At 39.6% G+C, this 21,208-nt stretch overlaps 1 protein-coding gene across 1 annotated transcript in view; it reads left to right on the top strand.

The window, feature by feature from the left end:
* Positions 1-21,208, top strand: part of CPA6 (carboxypeptidase A6) — a 338,450-nt gene that overhangs the window by 246,912 nt on the left and 70,330 nt on the right. The window contains exons 3-6 of the mRNA XM_059166283.1: positions 4,291-4,415; positions 11,412-11,526; positions 13,608-13,709; positions 16,289-16,393. Coding sequence (XP_059022266.1) covers positions 4,291-4,415; positions 11,412-11,526; positions 13,608-13,709; positions 16,289-16,393 — 447 coding nt within the window. The remainder of the gene's footprint in view (positions 1-4,290; positions 4,416-11,411; positions 11,527-13,607; positions 13,710-16,288; positions 16,394-21,208) is intronic.

Genomic DNA, 21,208 nt, shown 5'->3' on the forward strand with positions numbered 1-21,208 from the left:
AAATAAATTATTTTTGAATTTTGAATCATTTACCATATAACAAATGACTCCTGTTCACCAGATGCTATTTAAAGCATTTTATAGAGGTGCCTGGGTGGTTCAGTCAGTTTGGCTCAGATCATGATCCCACAGTCCTGGGAGTCCTGCAACGCACCCCCTGATGAGAGGGAGCCTGCTTCTGCCTCTACCCACCCCACCCCCCACCACTGCTTGTGAGCTCTCCCTTTCAAATAAATAAATAAAATCTAAAAAAAATAATAAAATAAAGCATTTTATAAGTATTGATTAGTTTAAGCCTAAGAAATCTATAAAATATATGGTATTTATAGCTTCATTTTATAAATGAGAAGACAAGCAGAGAGAGCTGAAGTAACTTACCCAGAGTCACACAGCAGCAGAACTGGAATCCAGACCCATCCTGTCTTGAGTTTCAAAATTTATGCTCTTATTGATTATATTTACTATAGTCTCTATTATCCCATAACAGTAACAACCAAGAAGTGCAATTATCATCTTCATTTTACAGATGAAGAAAGTGAGGCCCAAAGAGATGAAGGAACTCATCCTACATTACACAGATGCTAATTGTAGAGAGCTTGAATATAATTACAGGAAGTCAAACTCTAGAGTCCAGGGAATTAACCAGCAGATTATCATGACTTCAAATCCAGCTGTTTGCCCTTGTGTTAGGAAACATTCCAGCCTTGCTCATATTCTTGGTTTATTTATTGCTTCCCCTCCTCCTTAAAGTTGTCCATAGGTTTTAATGTTTGTACATTTTACTCAGAAACACTCAAAATAAAACTTTATCTTTACTACTTCTAGCTTTTTTTAGATATACTTTTCAAAAAGAAAAAAATAGCTAATATTTTTTAAGATTTCACTGTATGCCAGACTCTCTGCTGTGTGTTTTACTTCTATTTTTTCCAACTCATCCTACAGAAAAGACTGTAGGTAGGTTTTTTTATTATCTTTATAGATAGATGAGGAATTTGAGGCTCAGAAATGTTAAAAGCTCCCCTGAAGTCACATAGCCAATACTACCAAAGCTCACATTCCATTTCAGGACCTTCAGATTCCAAACTTCATACTCATACTCTTGATCACACACTAAATTGCCTCCACCTCTCTCTTTCTCTCTCCCCACCCACCACTTTTTTTTTTTTTTAAGTAAGCTCCACAGCTAATGTGGAGACCAACATGGGCTTGAACTCACAACCCTGAGATCAAGACCTGAGCTGAAATCAAGATTCAAGATGGTTAACTGATTGAGCCATCCTGGTGCCCCTAAATTGCTTCCACCTCTTAAACAGATCTGACCATATGTGACTAGCAATCCTTTGAGGAAAGGAAAACATGGGAACAACCACCAGGTTTCAGGGCAAGAAGTTTCTGGAAAGGATCCTCCTTTCCTTGGAATATCAGATGGCTCTTTACAGGAAAGACCTGCAGTAGTTAGCACACAACCTGAGGCCATCCTGACAAGACAACTAATCCTTCATTGTCATCATCATAAACCCTCATGAGCTTTGCCATTCAAAGATAGTTTATCACTTTATCTGGATGTGGTCAGGCCCTAAGGAAATGATGGTAACCTGCCCAGAGTAAACTGATCTCAACTTTGAAATACCTGCGTATTAATTTATAGGGTCAATAACCCCTGACAGGAAAGATTAGAGTAGGAGACCTGCAAACCAAACCTCCTCAAACACTAAGTCAAGAACTTGGAAATTGCCTATTTCCTCAGAAGACCCTAAACACACTTACCATACAGGCACTGGAGCTAAGCACTTCCAGTGTCACCATTTTGGAGCTCTGCATCCTTGGAAAATTGACTCTGCTTCTATGAATCTGAGTCTTCTCTCTCGCTCTCTCTTTTTTAGATTTTATTTATTTGTGATAAAGAGAGCCTGAGAGAGAGAGAGAGATCACAAGAAAGGGGAGTGGGAGAGGGAGAAGCAAACTCCCTGCCCATCAGCCAGCCCAATGCAGGACTTGATCCTAGGACTCTGGGACCATGACCTGAGCTGAAGGCAGCTGCTTAACCCACTGAGCCACCCAGGTGCCCTCGTTCTTTAAATGTCTCTACCATTAACTCCTACCTGAAGGCATTATTGAAAAGATCAGAAATACCTATAAAGTAGGGGCACTTTACAAATGTCACATGAGTATTACTCTCCCCTGTATCTTGATATGGGCATGTGCCTGCCACCCAGATTGAAATACCCATGTTATGTATCCAAGTATCCTTGCCCCAAAATTTTACTGGAGAAAAGCTGATAATTCATTTTAACTTTCTTTCCTAATATCACAACAGAATACAATTCCCGATTTTGCAAATTGCTTTTGTTAGTTTCCTATAGACCAACTGCTTTGTCTGATGGCCTGTTTCCTAGGAAGCCCTCTCCAGGTCATGCTGTGGGGCGTGTCATTTCCACGGAACTCCATACAGGGAAGCTACTTTCTTCTGCAGGATGAGGATTCTTATTTTAGCATGCACCCTAGAAAATGACACATAAAGGAATTTGCCAGAGTGGCTATTCATATTATTTTAGGTTCTTATGGCTCTCTACCCTCCAAATACAGCACTATTTCCTCGTCTTCACTGGCATTAAGGGATGGCAGCAAAACTTAATATAAAAAAACTGTCTCTGTAAAGGGTTTAGAGGCAGGTCTCAAAGATGATTAAAGGATCAGAAAACCTAATGTGTAGAGAAAAGTGAAAGACACCAATGTACTTTATCTAACGGAGGCAAGAAACCAGACATCCCCTATTGAAAAATGGAACAAGAGAAAATGAAGCTGTGCTGCAGTGTGAGGGATGGGGAGAAAGATCTGCAGTCTTCTTAAATGTGGCTATGAGTTATGTTAGGATGTTGTCAGCCCTCCTCTTTTGGGGTCTTAAAAGATGTGGTCTGGATACATCTACTGGGGACAGGTTTGTTCAGTCCTACATGTATCCTTGCCCAAGGGCTGACAGACGGATCAAATGACCTCTCAGCATCCCTTCCAGCCCACACTTCTGTTTATCTATGATTGTTGGACTAGTATGAGAGCTGAGTCAGATTTGCCCTTGCAAATTTGAGGAGGAGTCAGCTGCGTAAAAAAAAGAAAAAAAAAAAAAAAAGGTAGACTCTTTGTCCCCAAAACAAATGCCTCTCTACCCTGTTTAAGATTAAATTATACCACCAGAGGTGTTATTTCCTTGAGCCACAAAGCATTTTTGGTCTTCTAGGGTTCCCTACCAGAATGCAGACACTGACATTTAAGTGAGGATCAAGTAACTAAACCTTATCAGATCAGAGATCAAGGCCCGGTGACAGATGAAGGCTGGAAATGCAGGAAGAGGAGAGTCCCAAACACAGAGAAGACAGAGACAGGACTGTAAAGACAAATTGGGTCTAATCGAAACTTGTAACCTGAGGCTACTCCAGAAGGGAGGATAGGGCCCTCTTCCCTCCCCGCTGAGTTCAGTAATTCCTTCAAAGAATGCAGAGCACTAGCTACCGGATGTGAAGCACCAGACAAGATGGAACACTGCAGTAAGACAAACACACTTCTGGCTCCTGCAAAACGCTGAACATGGGGTGAACGTAGAGTAAATATTACATGGGGTCTCCACATATGCAACAGTGTGTTGCTGATGTGCACAAGGCACTCTTCTGGGCATTTGGAATGGGGTGGTGACCAAATGGAGCTTAAATTCTGATGAGATGAAACTAGGGAATGAAAGCATGAGTTGCTCTAAGAAGTCTGACAGAGAGACGAGCCTAGCTAAAAAGTCTTATCTGAGAAAGGGATGCTTCTATCACCATGGAAGCTTGAGTAAGGACTGGTACAATGTATGCATTGGGGAAGGAAAAAATACCTGGAAAGTAGTCCATTTAAAGTTACCAAATGTTACCAAGCTACCACAGTTTGTTGTATAGTAAAATAAAAGGTAATTTATATCTTTCTCTCTCTTATTCAAGTATTTGTGTAATAATTTTTAAGCATATCAAAGTCTACTTAAAACTGCTTTATCTAATTTTTACCTTGTGGCTTTAATGTATATTGGTCTTTAAACTGTTACTTGTCAATTATGATCAAATTCTATTATGGATATGATATAATTTGGAGACCTAAATCAAAATCAAGTAAAAGTTTTACCCTGTTGATAAAAGCATTAAGTTTAAATCCAAAATGTGTTTGTATTTCTGAATGTAAACAAGATGACATGTTTCACCTTGTGACATAGATCTTTCCCCACCTGCACGGAATATGAATTATAGGTTGGTTCCTGCACTACAGGTGGACCTGTGGCAGCCAAGCAGTATCTCCTATGTATCAAAAGGAGCAGTTACTGATGTCCATGTTCCCCAAAATGGTTCCCAAGCCCTGTTAGCGTTCTTAAAGGAAGCCAACATCCAGTACAAGTAAGCATTCTTTTTCACTTGCTTAATTCATGAGTACTAAATTGAGCTGAATGAGAGGTGTATTCAGGTTATTTACTGAGTGCCTACAACAGCGTTTCAGGCACTGTTTTTCACACTGCAAAAACAGACACAAATGTAACACAGTTATAGTCATCTTTGTTGTGCTTACTACTGTAATGAAGGAGGGGAGATGAACCACACTGGCCTATCATTTCACCCTTAACACTAGGTGGCCAGCGGTCGCCAAACTGTGGAAAGAACCAAGATGCCCTTCAACGGATGAATGGAGAAGGAAGATGTGGTCCATATACACTATGGAGTATTATGCCTCCATCAGAGAGGAGGCAACTTTTGTAGCAACATGGATGGGACTGGAAGAGATTATGCTGAGTGAAATAAGTCAAGCAGAGAGAGTCAATTATCATATGGCTTCACTTATTTGTGGAGCATAACAAATAACATGGAGGACATGGGGAGATGGAGAGGAGAAGAGAGTTGAGGGAAATTGGAAGGGGAGGTGAACCATGAGAGACTATGGACTCTGAAAAACAACCTGAGGGTTTTGAAGGGGTGGGGGTTGGGAGGTTGGGGAAACCGGGTGGTGGGTATTAGGGAGGGCACGTATTGCATGGAGCACTGAGTGTGGGGCAAAAAACAATGAATACCGTTATGCTGAAAAGAAATAAAAAATAAAAATAAATTAAAAATAAAAAAACACTAGGTGGCCAGTGTAAACAGAGATCTTCTCTTGTGACGAAAGAAGAGCAGTCTAACAATGCCCAGAAACTGGGTAGGAATGCAGGGGGAGATAAAGCTTTCTGCAGGAGCAATGACACCTAAACACAGGATGAGCCTCAGGACTTGCAGGCAGAGGGGACAGTACAAGCAAAGGGAAGAAGCAATATGCTACCTATTCAGGGAACTGAAGTGTTTGAGTCTTATCAGTGTACAAACCGGGAGTAGAAACAAAAGATGCTGGAGATATTGAGGGAAGAACAGGTTGTGGGAAGTCTGATGTGTACAGGGCTAGGATGTATGTGTGTGATGCTGTACACTGGGATGATGGAAGTAAGGGAGCCAGATACAAGTGGGGTGGAAGGGCAACAGGGGACTACAATAATAGTCCAAGTAAGAGGTTGTGAGGCATTGAGTCAGGACCAGAGTAGTGTGATCAGGAGAGTATTTAAAAAATAGTTAATAGGCAAAAACCCCTGGTCTCTGCACTTGATTGGATGTGGGAAGGAAGAAATCAAGCACAGCCCCAAATCTTCTAGCTTGGGCAATGGAGTAGATAGATTAAAATAGATCAGGTTATCTTGAAGTATTTGGTTTGGGTTGTTTGCATTTTTTTTTTTTTTTAAGGAATAGTTACATAATAAGAATGAAGCAAACAGAAGATAGGCACAGGAGTCAAAGAAGAAACAAGAGACTTTTGAGAGGGAGAAACATTAGTGGTTTCAAGTGCGCAGCAATATCCAGCAAGAAAAGGACTGACCAGTTTCCTCTGGGTTTGGCAATGTAAGTTGTGTTGGTAACTCTCATGGTGGAATGTGGGATTAAATTGTCAGGAGTAGAAGACAGAGAAAGACAGAAGTGAATAGGATATGGGAACATGGAGAAGCAGAGCAGACTACTGCACTTAGAAATTAAAATAAGGAGAGAGGTAGAGAATAAGGAATGACTATAAGGAGATGCAGCATCAATGACCACTTGAAATTTGGAATTTTAGGGGGTAGGGAGCAATTTTGGTATGTCTGCAGGCTGAATGGAGGAACGAGTTAGGAAAGGAGACATTGATGGTACAAGATAGAATGCACCCATGGAAGAATGGGTTTGAGCACTAGGAAGGATACCTTATCCAGTAAGACTGAAGGGGTAAATGTAAATCTAGTTAGGATTATAAAGAGGAGAGTCAACAACTTAAATAATAACTAATGGGTAATTTTTCTATATGGAATAGGAAGCAAAATTATCTGCCAAAAGGGAAGAAATGGGGGCTGAAGAAATTTACCAAGAGAAAAACTGGGGTAAGAACTAATAACTGGTTGTTGAAAAGAAGGGAGATGGTAGTGTTCATGCAGAGTTGAGGCTTTGTTGGGTTAGGACCATGGAAAGATCAGCATGGCAAGGAAGTGGAGTTCCTAGTGAGATACTAGCTCAAGTATTCATCCATGGTGTCAAATCTGGAGAGAAAAGGAGAAGAGTGTAGGAGGAATGGTGGAGTCAAATGGAAGAATCGGAAAGGGTATAAGGATCATTATATGGAATGTAGATATAGCATAACTGAGGGCAACAAGGAAATGGAAGGAAGAAAATTTTGACAAAATGTAGGCTGGGATTAAGAGTCCTGGTATAGAACATTTATGGCTGGTGACAAATTCAGGGCATAGTCATGGAAGATTTGGCTGAAGTGGAGTGTAAATCACCAAGACTGATGTGGTTGAGAATGAATGGACTAAATCACCAAAGAATCAATACAGCCGTTTTGAATTTCCTTGGGTGTTGGCAAGATTAGAGATAAAGAGACAGAATGTGCCCCTGGGACAGTAATTTCAGAGATTACATGGGAGTTAGAGGAAAGAAACAAGGAATGGCACAATGCCAAAGGCCAAATTAGCTTTTTCTAGAAAATATGGTTGATAGGAAAGGAGAAATGTGGATTTGGGAGGATGCTCTCCTCCTTCCCTTCTGGTCCCATGATAGGTGGATTGGCAGAAGAGAAAGCCACAAAAGAATCTATCCTTGAGAGAGTCCAATTTCTGTCAGGGAAAGAATACGAGAGGAGAGACTTCTCTGAAGAGGTAAGAATGTAGGAAGTCTATTTACAGTGAAAGCAGGCTTCCAGCAGGCTTCCAGCAGGCACAACATAGAATGAAGTGGAGGAGTGATGAAGAGTCAATGCAGGATGTGTGGGAGAAGGGCAGTAAATTAATGTAAATTAATGACATGGGAAGGAGTGACATACCTTTCATTTGGGAACCTAGGATTTCAGGGCTGAGAGGCATGAGCTTAAGTGACTAACCTGAATTGCTCCAACTTTTCAGCAAATTGTTGTACTGTTAAAACTGGCAGGAAGGGGGCACCTGGGTGGCTCAGTGGGTTGAGCCGCTGCCTTTGGCTCAGGTCATGATCTCAGGGTCCTGGGATGGAGTCCTGCATCGGGCTCTCTGCTCAGCAGGGAGCCTGCTTCCCTCTCTCTCTCTCTGCCTGCCTCTCTGCCTACTTGTGATCTCTCTCTGTCGAATAAATAAATAAATAAATAAATCTTAAAAAAAAAAAAAAACTGGCAGGAAGATCACTGATGATGTCTGGTAAGGCCTGGGATGGGCTCATGGCTCTGTGAGTCAATAGTAAAAGCCTTAGTCTCTGGAAGGCTGAGCCACAGGGTGCAAAGCAGCAGTGACATTCTTACCTTGTCCACACAAATACTTCCCTGCCAGAAAGATAATTACACCCTTACTAAAGTATTGATATGCTTTTTACAGAAAGGTATTTTATCGTGCTTCTAGAACAGGGTAGAGTCACAGCTGTGCATAAAACTATTGTTCATATTGAATACATTTTAGTCATTACTATAACTTCGAAGGTGTGCTTTGACTCTCTGAATGCCTGGAAGGAAGGAGTTTGGTAATTATATCTATAGGTGCTCAGCAACAACTCTCATGCTTCATTAATTATAATTCAGTAGAAGGGAATATACCAGTTATTTTAACAAGTCTCTATTTCTTGCCATTAAATATAGGTCATGTAGAACTGATATAGAATAAAATAAAACACTTTTTGTCACAGAAAATGGAATCTAAAAAAAAAAAAATGAATGTTTTAAATCAGTTGTCTCCTCATGGAGGACAATCATTTAGAATTATTCATTTTGTTGGTCTCAAGATAACACATAAAAGTCGATTAAATTCCACAGGGCAGTAGGTAGAGATCATTTTTAATTGACTTTTATCATTGTAGCCTAGGATATTTTCAAAAGATTATCATTAACTCTGTACAACTACACATAATATATAGCTGTAGTCATCTTCAAGGCAGAGATAATGTGACCCCATGAGTCTGGCCCCTGGGTAATCAGTCCCTTTCAATGACATGATAGATGAGATGACTCATTCTGTTATTAAAAATTCAATCATTTTATAAATTAAATACCTGTAAAAATTGGCAGTGGAATTTCAAGTTTTGAGCCCCCCTGACCCGCCCTAGAAGCTTTGGGGCAGGGGCTTTATACTGAGTGTTGACATCATTTGAAAAGTTCTCAATAGCTCTGGTCACTATCCTAGGAGTGTATGCAACTAGGGTAGGAATAACATCAGCCATAAAGGACCTAGAAAATACAACACTTATAAATGCCATTTTGGGCTCCTCATCAATCTGTGGTGCTGACTACTTAACAAGAAAAATGGGGCTAGAACTGTCACACAACAATTATTTTAATTTTCAGATTGGTCTTTTAGGGCCTGTATTAAGATACTGTCCAGTTATTGAACAGAGAACTGTATTAGTTTTTTAGGATTGTCATAACAAATACCACAGACTGGCTGGTTTAAAAGGCAAAAATTTATTGTCTCATGATTCTCGAGGCTAGAAGACTGAGATCAAGGTGAGGGCAGAGTTGGTTACTTCTGAGGGCCTTGAGGAAAGGATCTGTCCCAGGCTTCTTTCCATGGTTTGTAGGCAGCCATCTTTGCCTCTTCATATCTTCCCTCTATGTGTGTCTTTGTGTCCTGATTTCCCCAGTATATGCAACATAAAATGTACCATTTTAACCATTTTAAATATACAGTTCAGTGACATTAAATACATTCACATTATACAACCATCAGCACATGCATCTCTAGAACTTTCTCATCTTCCCAAACTGAATTTCCTCTTTCTATAAAAACATGTCATATTGGATGAGAGTGCATCCTGGTGACCAAAGTTTAATTACATCTACAATAATCCTAGCCCCCAATAAGGTCACATTCTGAGGTGCTGGGGCTTAGGACTTCAACATATGAACTGGGGGAGATGGGGACATAATTCAACCCATACCAGATCCCCAAACACAGTAGCTTCAATCAAATAGAATTTACTTCTCTCTCATGGGATGGTCCAAAGGTCCAGAAGCTGTGACGGCACTACTCCAACCACCACTGTTGTTACCATAACTGCCTCTCATGCTATAAACCTGGTGACTAGACACTGGAGTGCTGAGTCCAGCAACGCTGGCTGCCTCTCAACAGTCACATCTCTGTGGCCTTGACATAGCCACAGCACCAGCAGGAGATGGCCTCTGCCTCATTCTTAACTTCCTATCTTACCAGTGTTTACAAATCTGTACCCAGAATCAAGACTGTACTTCCTGCGGTACAGGAAATCCATAAGGAGAGTAGGCAGTTGACCATGTCCAGTACAGACACTCAGGAGAGGAAAAAGGAAACAAGAGTCAGCCATATTCTACTATTCTCTTCATTTGCATTTAATATGAAACTTGAGAGGACAGATACCAGTGATTTTCTAGATTTAATGAACCTGAGTTAGTGGTTTCCAGTTTTTAGCCTAAATTTATCCCCGCAGTATGTTAGAATCACTTTGGTGAGCTTTCAAAAAGGACTGATACTTATTCATAAATATTCTTATCTATGTAGGGCCCCATGTGGTATATTTTTAAAGTTTTTTTTTTTATTTTTAAGTAATCTCTACACCCAAAGTGGTACCCCAGGTCACAACTCCAAGATCCTGAGGCACACACTCTTCCAACTGAGCCAGTCAGGTGCCCCAGTGTGGCATATTTTTTTAAAGCTCACAGGTAACTTTAAAGCAATGCAGCTTAAGAATCACTAGCCTAATTGGATAGGCAAATACTAAGGAATACAAAAACTAGTTCTATTTAGGGCACTTGGAGACTTTAAAAGAAAACTGAAATGCTTAAGAGTTTATTCCTCAAAGAAGTTATTATCCATCTAGAACGATCCCATACAACTTGAAACTGAAAAACTTTATAATTTTCCTACTTTGGTGAAAACACTAGTAAACTTGACTAGAAAATATTAAGATAAATCCGTTGTAGGAGCAATTCTCCATTAGAATTATTTCGACAATTCTCTGAAAGGACATTTCATGATGTGACTGGTAATATGTCATGTCATTTATCAATTGATAATGATAAATGATAAAGAATCTAATCAATTAAGAGTCATAGCTCTTTGTACTGAAACTCCTGGGGAAACATTGCCTTTCTAATAGGAACAATGGTAGTTCTATCAGGAGCTGCCAAACAAACAGATATATCAGCATCAGAGCTTCATAACTTTCTGGTGATAAATGTGGGGAATTGCTCTTACCTTGAGTGGGAACAATTTGCACTTGTTTGTATTTAGAAGGTCTGTCCACTTTAGAAATAATGCAATGACAATATACCATGGCTCAATTTTGTAAACATTCAAACATTTTTTGAACTTTTTGAAAACTTTTTTGTGGTATGTTGTCTTGTTTTGGGGTTCATAATATTACACTGGACTCAGAGTCTAAAGACTAGAATTCAGGTTCACGTTCCGAGTTCAAATTCTGGCTCTGTACTCCCTAGCAGAGTGATGTTGGCAGGTTCTTAACCTTTTGGGAGCTTATTTTTCCCTGTCTGTAAAACGGAAGTAACACAAAAATCTACCTTATAGGGTGTTTAACTCAGCTCGTGTACCTGAAGTACGTAACATGATATCTAAATAGGTACTCAATAAATGTAAATGCTCATACCCATCATTCAGTTCTTGTAGCTGTTCAGTCAGTGGTAGTAATTATTATCATTTGAGAATATCTAGCTGTAATTTTACCTTTTATGTTCTTTACCTAATTTAATAGTTTCTATTTCCCAAAAGAGAACATTTTCCCAACATTTGATATTTTTAGAGATGTCAATATTTGCTATCCTTTTTTTCATAAATGCATAATTTCCTTTTCAAATTTTATATGATCGCCATTCAGATTGCATCATGTCTATCATTTCAAATCCAGGGTCCTCATAGAAGATCTTCAGAACATACTGGAAAACGCAAGCAGTTTACGAACCCAGAGAAATAGAAGATACCTGTCCGGATATAATTATGAAGTTTATCACTCCTTAGAAGAAGTATGTAATCAGAGGAGCTTTTGTTTTTGGTTTGTTTTTTTTTTTTTTTAATAAATACATCTTTATCATTTAGGTCTGATGGCTGGGAGAAAAGCATAAAGATAGAGGCAGGGGCCATATGAAGAATATATAAAGTTCTTATATGGCCCAGCCAGCTCAGTTCATCATCTCCTCCATTATTAAGCCTTTATAAGAAATAGGGAAATAAGTTGGATTTCATTTGCTTTACCCAAACCACCCCTCCAAAATACATGGAAAGGGCAATGGAAAAGTGAGGTAATGGTACTATAATTGCAGTTCTGAAAACCTTAACTAAAAAGCCATGGAAGGTAGATCTAGTCAGAGTTTGAGGGTAGTGATTTGGATGGGGGTGGAGTGAACGTTGATGCTTGCCACATAGCTTCTGCACAAGTTGAGACCTCCCAAAGGCCAAGTTTTATTTGCAGAATCTCAGGGCCTTTAAAAATGTTATTGTTTATTCTTCCTATTATTCATTCTACAACAATCTCATTCCTACCATTATATCCTTTACTGGTCACCTAGACAATACCTAATTACTCTTTGAATCTCAGCCCAAGCAAAAAGATGGTTGTTTCTACTCTCGAATATGGAATTAGAACTCCTCACCTCCAACCCCAGCATATTACATGCACCCACAGCACATGGATATGATATCTGTCATAGTTTTTATGTATGTAATTGTAGGACCACTTGATTAATGCTTTTCTCTCCTCATAAGCTTCAAGTTCAATGAGGGCAGGCTATTTCTTTCTTGTTCACCACTATATCCCCAGTGGCAAGCAAATAGGAACCTCCAAGTAGGTAGTAGATGACAGAATAAATAAATGAAGAAGTACATAGATTTTCCAGCTTCCCCTGAATTGAGCAAAGGAATGTCAGGCATAAAAAAAATTAATGTGATCCTGTTATATTCTAAGGAGAATATTTGGTTATCTTGATAATGACTTTTTTTTCAAAATTATTTTCATATATTTCATGTTCCAACATATGTTTTAGAAGCTTGAAATTAGAAGCAATGGGAAGGTTTTAGCTAGCTTGGCACATGGAAGTGTTATAAAATGCACTAGAAAAAAATTTTAAATATATCTGTAGATATGTACATACATATATATACATATATACATATAAGATATATATATATATAAAATATACACACATATATATATATGTGTATGCTCATTAGACTAAATAAGAATAGAAAGAAAAGAAAGCTTGGGTACTTCTCAAAATCTAAATTTTTCAGCAGAGACTGTCTTGCACACCATGGATTAAAGGGACACTTCTGTGTGACTTCCTTACTTCTTGTAAAGCTTTTAAGTCAGAAATGTCATTCATATTTCTAAGTGCCTTATTCATCCATCTCAAATATACCTTCTTCTGATGACAGATAAGTGTGTGTGACGGGATCAATGCAAATTTATGGCCGTTACTGGGGAAATTATTCAGAGTATGCCCTCTGATGTGTGACTTGAATAACCTTTAAATGCAGAAGACAATGCCTTTTTCTTAGCATCTTCTTTTCAGTGGCAAATTATAATATATGGGGCTTTAATAGACCCTTTCAAGTAGTTTGCATAGTTTTCATGAACCTGATTTCTTTTCCTCTTAAGTACTTGGGAGGGAAATGGAAATAATTTTTGTTTTCAAAAAGAATCCAGAACACATGGATTAATTTTCTACAAAGCTCTGCCATCAAGATACTAATGATAAATGGTAGTAGAAAGTATGCATTAAAAAGGGGACAATATAAAGACACAAAGCTACTATTTGTAAAGACAGAAAATAAAATATAATTTTAAGTATCTTAAGGAAAATTAAAAATACAAAACTGATTTTTTTTGAATCCACATTTATTAATTAGAAATTCCACCTGCCCTCATATTACTCTCCACTTCCACATACTACCACCCACACAAACACTGAGGTCGCCCTTTTTGTTCAGTTTTATACTCATGTATACTCTTTGAGCCTGAGACTTATTGCTGCTTTTTGTTACCTTTTGCTCTCTGAAAGCTCCATAACTGGGAGAGTCTGACATGGTTTTCATTTATTTGTTTTAGATTCAAAATTGGATGCGTCATCTAAATAAAACTCATTCAGGTCTCATTCACATGTTCTCTATTGGAAAATCATATGAGGGAAGGTCTCTATATGTTTTAAAGGTAAAAATAATTTTTTTATTTAGCAAGCATAAAAACATTTATTTATTTAGTAAACATCTTTTTCAAGTTTGACTTATGGGAAAAAATGAAATGGTCTTTTGCAGCATCTCATATTTAATATCATCTGATAATTTCCCTTAGATTGTTGGGCCATATTTAAATTTTGCCATTGAGTATTCCAGGAAATGCTATTTCTAACATAGAGTTGTTGATGCACTTAAAAATAATGGCATTCAAAATTATTGTGAGCTGGTGTTACTTAAGGAGAACCAGTGCAAAACTACATAAATGTATATGTATAAGAAAGTATATGCCCTTCCCAGTCTTTGACCCTACATTCTCTCCTAGCTTCTTACCCAGCGCTCTCTATCTCTTCTCAGCCAAACGTCTGAAAAGTTTTCTTTATATCACTGCTTCTATTTCCTTACCTTCCATTCAGACCTTGACTCAATGGTCTTCACCCCCATGGCTCTTCTAAAATTTCTCTTGCTGAGACCAACAATGACTCCTAGTTGGTTCTCCTCCTTTGTCTTTGACCATACCCTCCTGTCTCACTCACTGGCTCCTCTCCCCATGTCCTTCCCATGAGTTCTGATCATCCCAGAACTCTCTGCTCAGACTCTATACTCTCCCTCTACCAACTTCTCTAGATGGACACTTCCACCCCCATGGTTTCAACAATCATTCTGGAAATTTCTATTTAGTTGGGGTCCACTCTCTGGAGCTTTACATTCGTATGTCCTTACCTACTTGACATTCTCATCTCAATTTTCACAAAAACACCTCAGACTCAGAATGGCACCATTCTGTGACTGCAGTCAAAAAGCATGAACATCACCCTAAATTCCTCCTCTTCATTTTTACCACTTCCTTTAAATATACCACTGAGAACTGACAATTCTCTCTTCTAAATATCTTTTGGATCTGCTCCAGTTCCTTCTCTTGTCTTCCCTACTCTTGCCCTAACTTATCTCTGGATCTCTTCTCCATGGACTATTGCAATAAAGCATTCAGTAAGGAGTTCCTTTCAAGTTCCTGTCCTCGCCCCTCTCATACTCTAATCTGTCACTACTGTCAGCATGACCTTGTGTTCATCCGTGCCTTTGTCTCTCTGTCTCACAGACATACCCCTCTCCTATGAAATACACGATAAAGCCTTATCTCTTTTACATAAGATCCAGGGATTTCATGTATTTTCTGCCTCTGTGTCCCTTTTCACTGCCATTTCTTCTTCATACCCCCAAAACAGTTCTTCAAAGAGGATGTGCCCAGATTCTCTTCCAAGCTTGAGATCCCTTCTTCCAACTTGTCTGCTGGGCAAGCTTCAAGTCTACCCAACTACTCAAGTGTTCCTCCCCTGAAAAGCCTTATTTTATTCTCTGGGAAAATTAGACATTACACCCCATGCTCCCTAAGCAACTTATGCATGTCCACATCACAATGATTGATTGTTCCCATATCTGCCCTCCTTATTAGCATATAAACTTTTTGTCTTTTCATCTTTGAATCTCCAGTGTCAAGCACAGTATCAAAAAAGGATTTCCTGAAGTATTACTTGAGTGAAGTAATGAATGAAAACTAGGTCCCCTATGAATATAATGTTAATAGCTACCTATTTGTTATTGAGTTAAAAACCACATTTAAATAATATTGATATAATGAGATTATAAAGAAAACTCTGTCACTTGATTTTAGAAATCAATTTGCTTTGCTTTCCCATTTTGTGTTGTAATAAAGTTTGACTTTGTACAGCAATAAAACTTAATTATTGCTGGGGTGCGTGGTGGCTCAGTCAGTTAAGTATCTGCCTTCAGCTCTGGTCACCCTCCTCCTGCTCCTGCACTCTTTCTCCCTCTCTCTCTCTTTCTCAAATAAATAAAATCCTTTAAAAACATTTTTTAAAACATAATTATTGCTTTAAGAAATACTCTTTGTGACCCCTGGGGATAAAAATACATGTTTATAAAAAATAAAAAATTTAAAAAATATATTAAAAAAAAAAGAAATACTCTTTGTGATTCTGATTCTCTTGGAGGAGGAGGTTAGGAGGAAGAGGAATTTAGCTTTTTACTTAACAATCACATCCGATATTGAAGAAGAAGCAAACTTGGGGCACCTGGGTGGCTCAACCAGTTAAGCATCCGGCTCTTGATTTCAGCTTAGGTCATGGTCTTGGGGTCATGAGATCAAGCCCTAAATTGGGCTTTGCACTCAGTGTGGAATCTGCCTGGGATTCTCTCTCTCTCCCTCTCCCTCAGCCCCTCCTCCTGCTCACACACGTGTTCTTGTTATAGATAAATAAATAAAATCTTTTAAAAAGAGAAGAAAACTTATTTAAGGGATTGCCCTTTTTTGTCTATTTTCCTGTTAGATTTGTAATTAAGGCAATAAATTTATTATTTCTGCATAAACAGGCCTGGACTTCAGAAATAGATAGGAAATTTCTGTATCTTTTTTGTGGGCTATCTAATGACTCAAACTATAGTGAAGAACTGCACTGAAATCTTATTAAATCATGCTGATCAATGACTTTAAAAATAAAAGCCTGAGTTGGTTACTATGAATGTTCTTGTTTTCAGCTGGGCAGAAGATCACAAACTTACAAAAGAGCTGTCTGGATAGACTGTGGTATTCATGCAAGAGAATGGATTGGTCCTGCTTTTTGCCAGTGGTTTGTAAAAGAAGTAAGTTAAATCCTTTATACAATGTCCATTTCAACTAACTGTTGCTTCCCATGTGTTTTTATTCTGCTCAAGAAGCAAAACTAGGAACTTAAAGCCAGCAATACCTGATTGAATGGTAACACCTTGATTTTGGTGGGTTACTTTCATGGTTCTGAAAATCCCTCATTACTCTGGCTCAGTTTATCCTCGCCTCTGTCCTCAGAGGTTGGAGTTACCAGCCCTCATTAAAAGAAAGGATCAGAGTTTCAGAGCATTTATTAGTTTGTGGATAAATTAGGAACCAACCAGGCAGCTTATTTATGGTAAAAGGCTAAACATCTAATTTATGGTGCGCCAGAGCAGTTTCTCATACAATATCCAACTTGGAAAATTCTGTACCACTTATCACAATGATCTCATATATGCTATAACAATAAAGGGATGAGCAAACAATTGCATTTTGCTTTCCTGCTATAGATCTGTGATATAATACCAAAGCCCCTTTGCGTCTATGGATTTTACATTCTCAGTTTTACTGTTTTTCAGTAATTCTGATGGTTGAAGATTCATTGTGATTTCTTATCAGAGGTTTCATTTAAATTATGTCTTCTGAGGCTAGTGTATCAAGTGGGTCCCTATTCCAAGCATGGGTCAGTGGAGGGAACTTCATGGACCAACATCTTAATGTGTTTTGATATTTTCTATTCATCATCCAGAATGCAATGATTTCCATGGTTATTTTCAAACTTATTTGGTTTGTTTTGAAGATTCTTAAAATCAATCACTAGTACTGGTAATGAAAGTGAAGAAGTCTAAGGATATGAAGTTTCAAAGCCATAAAATAACCCTACAAATTTCTTTAGTCCTCTATTTGTAGGGAACCATTAAGAACACAAAAGATCTTTAAATATTTTAGTTCTATTTCACTGTGTTTTGTGGAAAAATTAGGTGCCCTGCTGAGGTTTGTGATTTTGAGAGCACTCTTACTCTTGGGAAAATATACCTCATAAGTGTCAAAAATGTACTAAATTTGCAAAATCTGCTTCCTGCCACTACCATACCCACATACATATTTTCAATTTTATAAATATGATGTAATAACAAAAATTTTTAAATAATTCCCACTCAGTGCATTAAGGAATTCATATTCTCTTAAAATAAAATTTCATCCTGGTAGGACAAATGCAAAATCTAATAAGAAATCAATTCCAGGAGCATCTGTGTGATGCTCAGTTGAGCATGAAACTCCTGGCTTCAGCTCAGGTCTGATCACAGGGTCATGAAATCAAGCACTGTGTCAGACTCTGTGCTCTGTATGGAGTCTGTTTGTCCCTCTCCTTCTGTCCTTCCCTTCTGCCCCTCTTCCTGATCATGCAAGCACTCTTTTTCTAAAATAAGTAAAATCTTTAAGAAATTAACTCTCCTACCTTGTGTTAAATATCTGTTGTTATACATACAACATATTGCCTGTTTTCTTAAGTTTCAAAAAGAAAAAGGAGAAAAATGGATAAGTATAGAACATCTGTCGTTAATAAACTGTGGTCTTATGTTAAAAGATGTAGGAATGTATGTCCCAAACATTTTACCTTACCCTCACAATGTGCAACTTCTTTACAACACCTAAACTTACTTTTCTGGTTCATGTAGTTGTCTGTCTCTTCCTGTACCAATGCCAAGGGTAGATACTATCCTGTTCATTGTTAAATCCTCAGAACCTACAAAATACTTATTTAACCAATCTTCAAATATTAGTTAATGAATGGGAATAATGAGAATCCAGTGATAATGATGTGGAAAGATTTCTGGGAGACGACTTGTCCAATCATCTCATAGGAAATAAATGGTACCACATGGACTTTGACAATGCACAGTCTGTACAGCCAGATACCCAATATCCAAGCTAAGTTTCCAAGAAAGAGGATAATACAGTATAAACATGGAAAAAGGATGAGGCATATATAATGCCTGTCAATCAAGGGTTTTTGACTTTAGAGGAAGAAAAAGAAGCATCGATTAAGATTAGGCTCCATTTCACCCAAGAAGGGAAAGGCCTCATTCTTCTGTCACCAGGCCATCGTCAAACATGCACATGGCTCTGGCCATTTCCATGTCTCTGCTACTCTTTCCACACCCCTATCACTCTCGCTGTTTCAGGCTGCCCACATGCTCCTCCACTTAATCACTTAAATTTCACCTCTGAGTCAGGGCAGCAACCAGAAATTGGGGAAAGAAGCCTTAGAGGTCACTAGTATCTGTGACCTTGTGGAAGCAGTGCGGCTGCCAAGGGGGTGGAAGTGACTGGAGTGGTTGGATATTGACACTTGACAGGCTTTTAAGAGATGCTCTCATCTTGCTTCTTTGAAGGCCCCTTCCCATTTATGGTGGTACTGGGGACAAGGAGAAAAGGAATGTCAATGATGTCAATAACTTTAGACCTGCCAAGCATTAGAACACCATCTCTTCTACACTAATTCATTCCCTTATTAATCCTCAGTCTCCCAAAGCAGACAGGAGGCATCTGGCCCAAGAGGGGTTCCAGGCAGTGTCCCTTCCACAGGCCATCTCCCCTCTAACCCAGAAGTCCAATAACCAGGTCCCAGGCTTTCAACTCACTAATTTCTGTGCCTTCTCTAGGGGAACCAGGGAAATTCTGGGCTCTTTCTCTGCATTCTAGGAGGCTCTACAGGGCTGGGTCTACACTGCCAGTTGTCTCCTCCTGCACTTGCCACATATCAGCATGGGAGGATCAAGTGAGGGGATGTCCTCTGAGAGAGATACATGGTGAAAAAAATAGAGGTCCTCTTTCTTACGTTGTTTACCCTAATCTCTCAGTAGTTTCTACTATCTCTTGATTTCCCTGGAATCTCAACCCCAGGAGAGGAGGGTGGGTCAGAAGCCAAACATTTGGCTTCACACTTCTGTCCTTCTTGAATGTTTTCCCCAAACCAAAGGGCCTACAACAACATTGATAACCTGATATGGTTTCTATGGGCCAGCCAGCCAGGTGCAACTAGCCAGGTACCTGTGGCTCAGGATCTCTCACAAGGCTGCAGTCACGATGTCATCTGGATCTTCAGTCATCTCTAGGCTTGTTGGGGGAAAATCTGCTTTTGAGCTCACTCAGGTGGCTGTTAGCAGTCAGAGATCCTCCATTGCTGTAAGCAGGAAATATTCATCCTTGCCACATGGGCCTCTCCAGAATACAGCCCACAAGGAGCAGCCAGCTTCCCTGGGAACAGATGAGGGAGGGAGGGAGGGCGAGCAAGCCCACAAGGAGACCAGTCTCTTTGTAAACTGACCTCAGAAGTGGCATCCTATCACTTTTGACATATTCTGTCCTTTAGAAGTGAGTCAGTACTTCCTGACTCTAATCAAGAGGTAGAGTATGGAACACAAAACGATGTGGACCCAAGATAGGAATCGTTGGAGACCCTTAAAGGCTGCCCTCCATGCTTTGATGGGACTTTACCTCAGCTAGCTACTACTAGAATTTTTGCATCCTTACTAGGACGTGAACTAGGAGAAAATTTTATCAAGCCCTTCTGGGATCTTTACAGCAGCTTGCCTAGAAGTTCCTTGCACAAGGGTGCCTGTGTGGTTCCGTCAATTCAGAGTCTGGCTTTCAATTTCGGTTCAGGTCGTGATCCCATGATCTGTGAAATCCAGCCCAACGTCCGCTTCTGCACTTGAGTGGAAAGCCTGTCTAGGTATCTCTGTCCCTCCGCCCCTCACCCGCTTGCATGTGTGTGTGTGCCTTCCCCCTTTCTGTCTCTCAAAAGAAGAAGAAGTAGTAGTAGTAGTACTAGTAGTAGTAGTAGTAGAAGTTATTTGCACAGCAGTTGATAATGAGACAACCCTGGTTTGGGACAGGAGCTCTGAAATTCACTAGCTGTGTGATCTTGGGACAAGTTGTTTCCCCTCTCTGAACCTCAGTCATATATGACACACTGGGTTATTGGGACAATTAAAAGTCATATATGACAGTCATATATGACACACTGGGTTATTGGGACAGTAAAAGACACTTAAAACCCTTCATTGCTTGGCATAGAATCCCTTAATAAAATCAATTATCACTAGCAGTAGTATCAGCAATTTTATATATATATATATATATATATATATATATATATATATTTAATGCTTAACATTGAAAAATATTCTCTCACACTCATACTGCTATAGGGAATATGTAGCTTCAGTTCAATAATGGGGTGGATCTCAAGTAAAAGGAGAAATTGGTATGGCTAAAGGGGTAAGCACAGGAACTTTTGTGCTCTGGTTGTGAGTGTTGATGACTGCTGGGAAAGGAGATCAGACCTGCAGGGGACCCAAGAACTTGGGAGTCTGGCCAGTGCACCCTCACTCCCTTCTTGGGCTTCTGGGGTTTCAGGGGAGCCTTTGGCCCTTGAGGATATTTGGAGGCTGTGCCCCGAAGAGCAGGAGCAGGAGGCCCCCCTGAGACAGGCTGGACCTTGGACCCAGAGTTGGCCTGCTTCTGCCTGAGGCAGTAGTTTTGTGCCTGGAGCCTTTGGAACTCCCTCTCTGCCCACAGAACAGCCTTCTGGCTCTCCTCACTTCTCCTCTCCAACAGGAGGCACTCCCAGTCATGCAAGGAAGAGATTTTCTGCCATTCCCTGTAGGTCCTGGGCCATGGACCTGTAGATGCCTAAGTTCCAATGGGCAGCATCCGCCTTACTGTGCACCTTCACAGTAAGGTTCATTCTTCACTTGCAGGCAGCGTGCCTTCTCCTCCATCATCTTCCTCTCCAGGTGTTTGATGTGCTCTTCGCACAGCTGAGGCTCTGCCTCGAGCTTCAGGCGCAACTTCTGAAT

Source organism: Mustela lutreola, chromosome 3, assembly GCF_030435805.1.
Source record: "Mustela lutreola isolate mMusLut2 chromosome 3, mMusLut2.pri, whole genome shotgun sequence".
Classification (NCBI taxonomy): Eukaryota; Metazoa; Chordata; class Mammalia; order Carnivora; family Mustelidae; genus Mustela; species Mustela lutreola.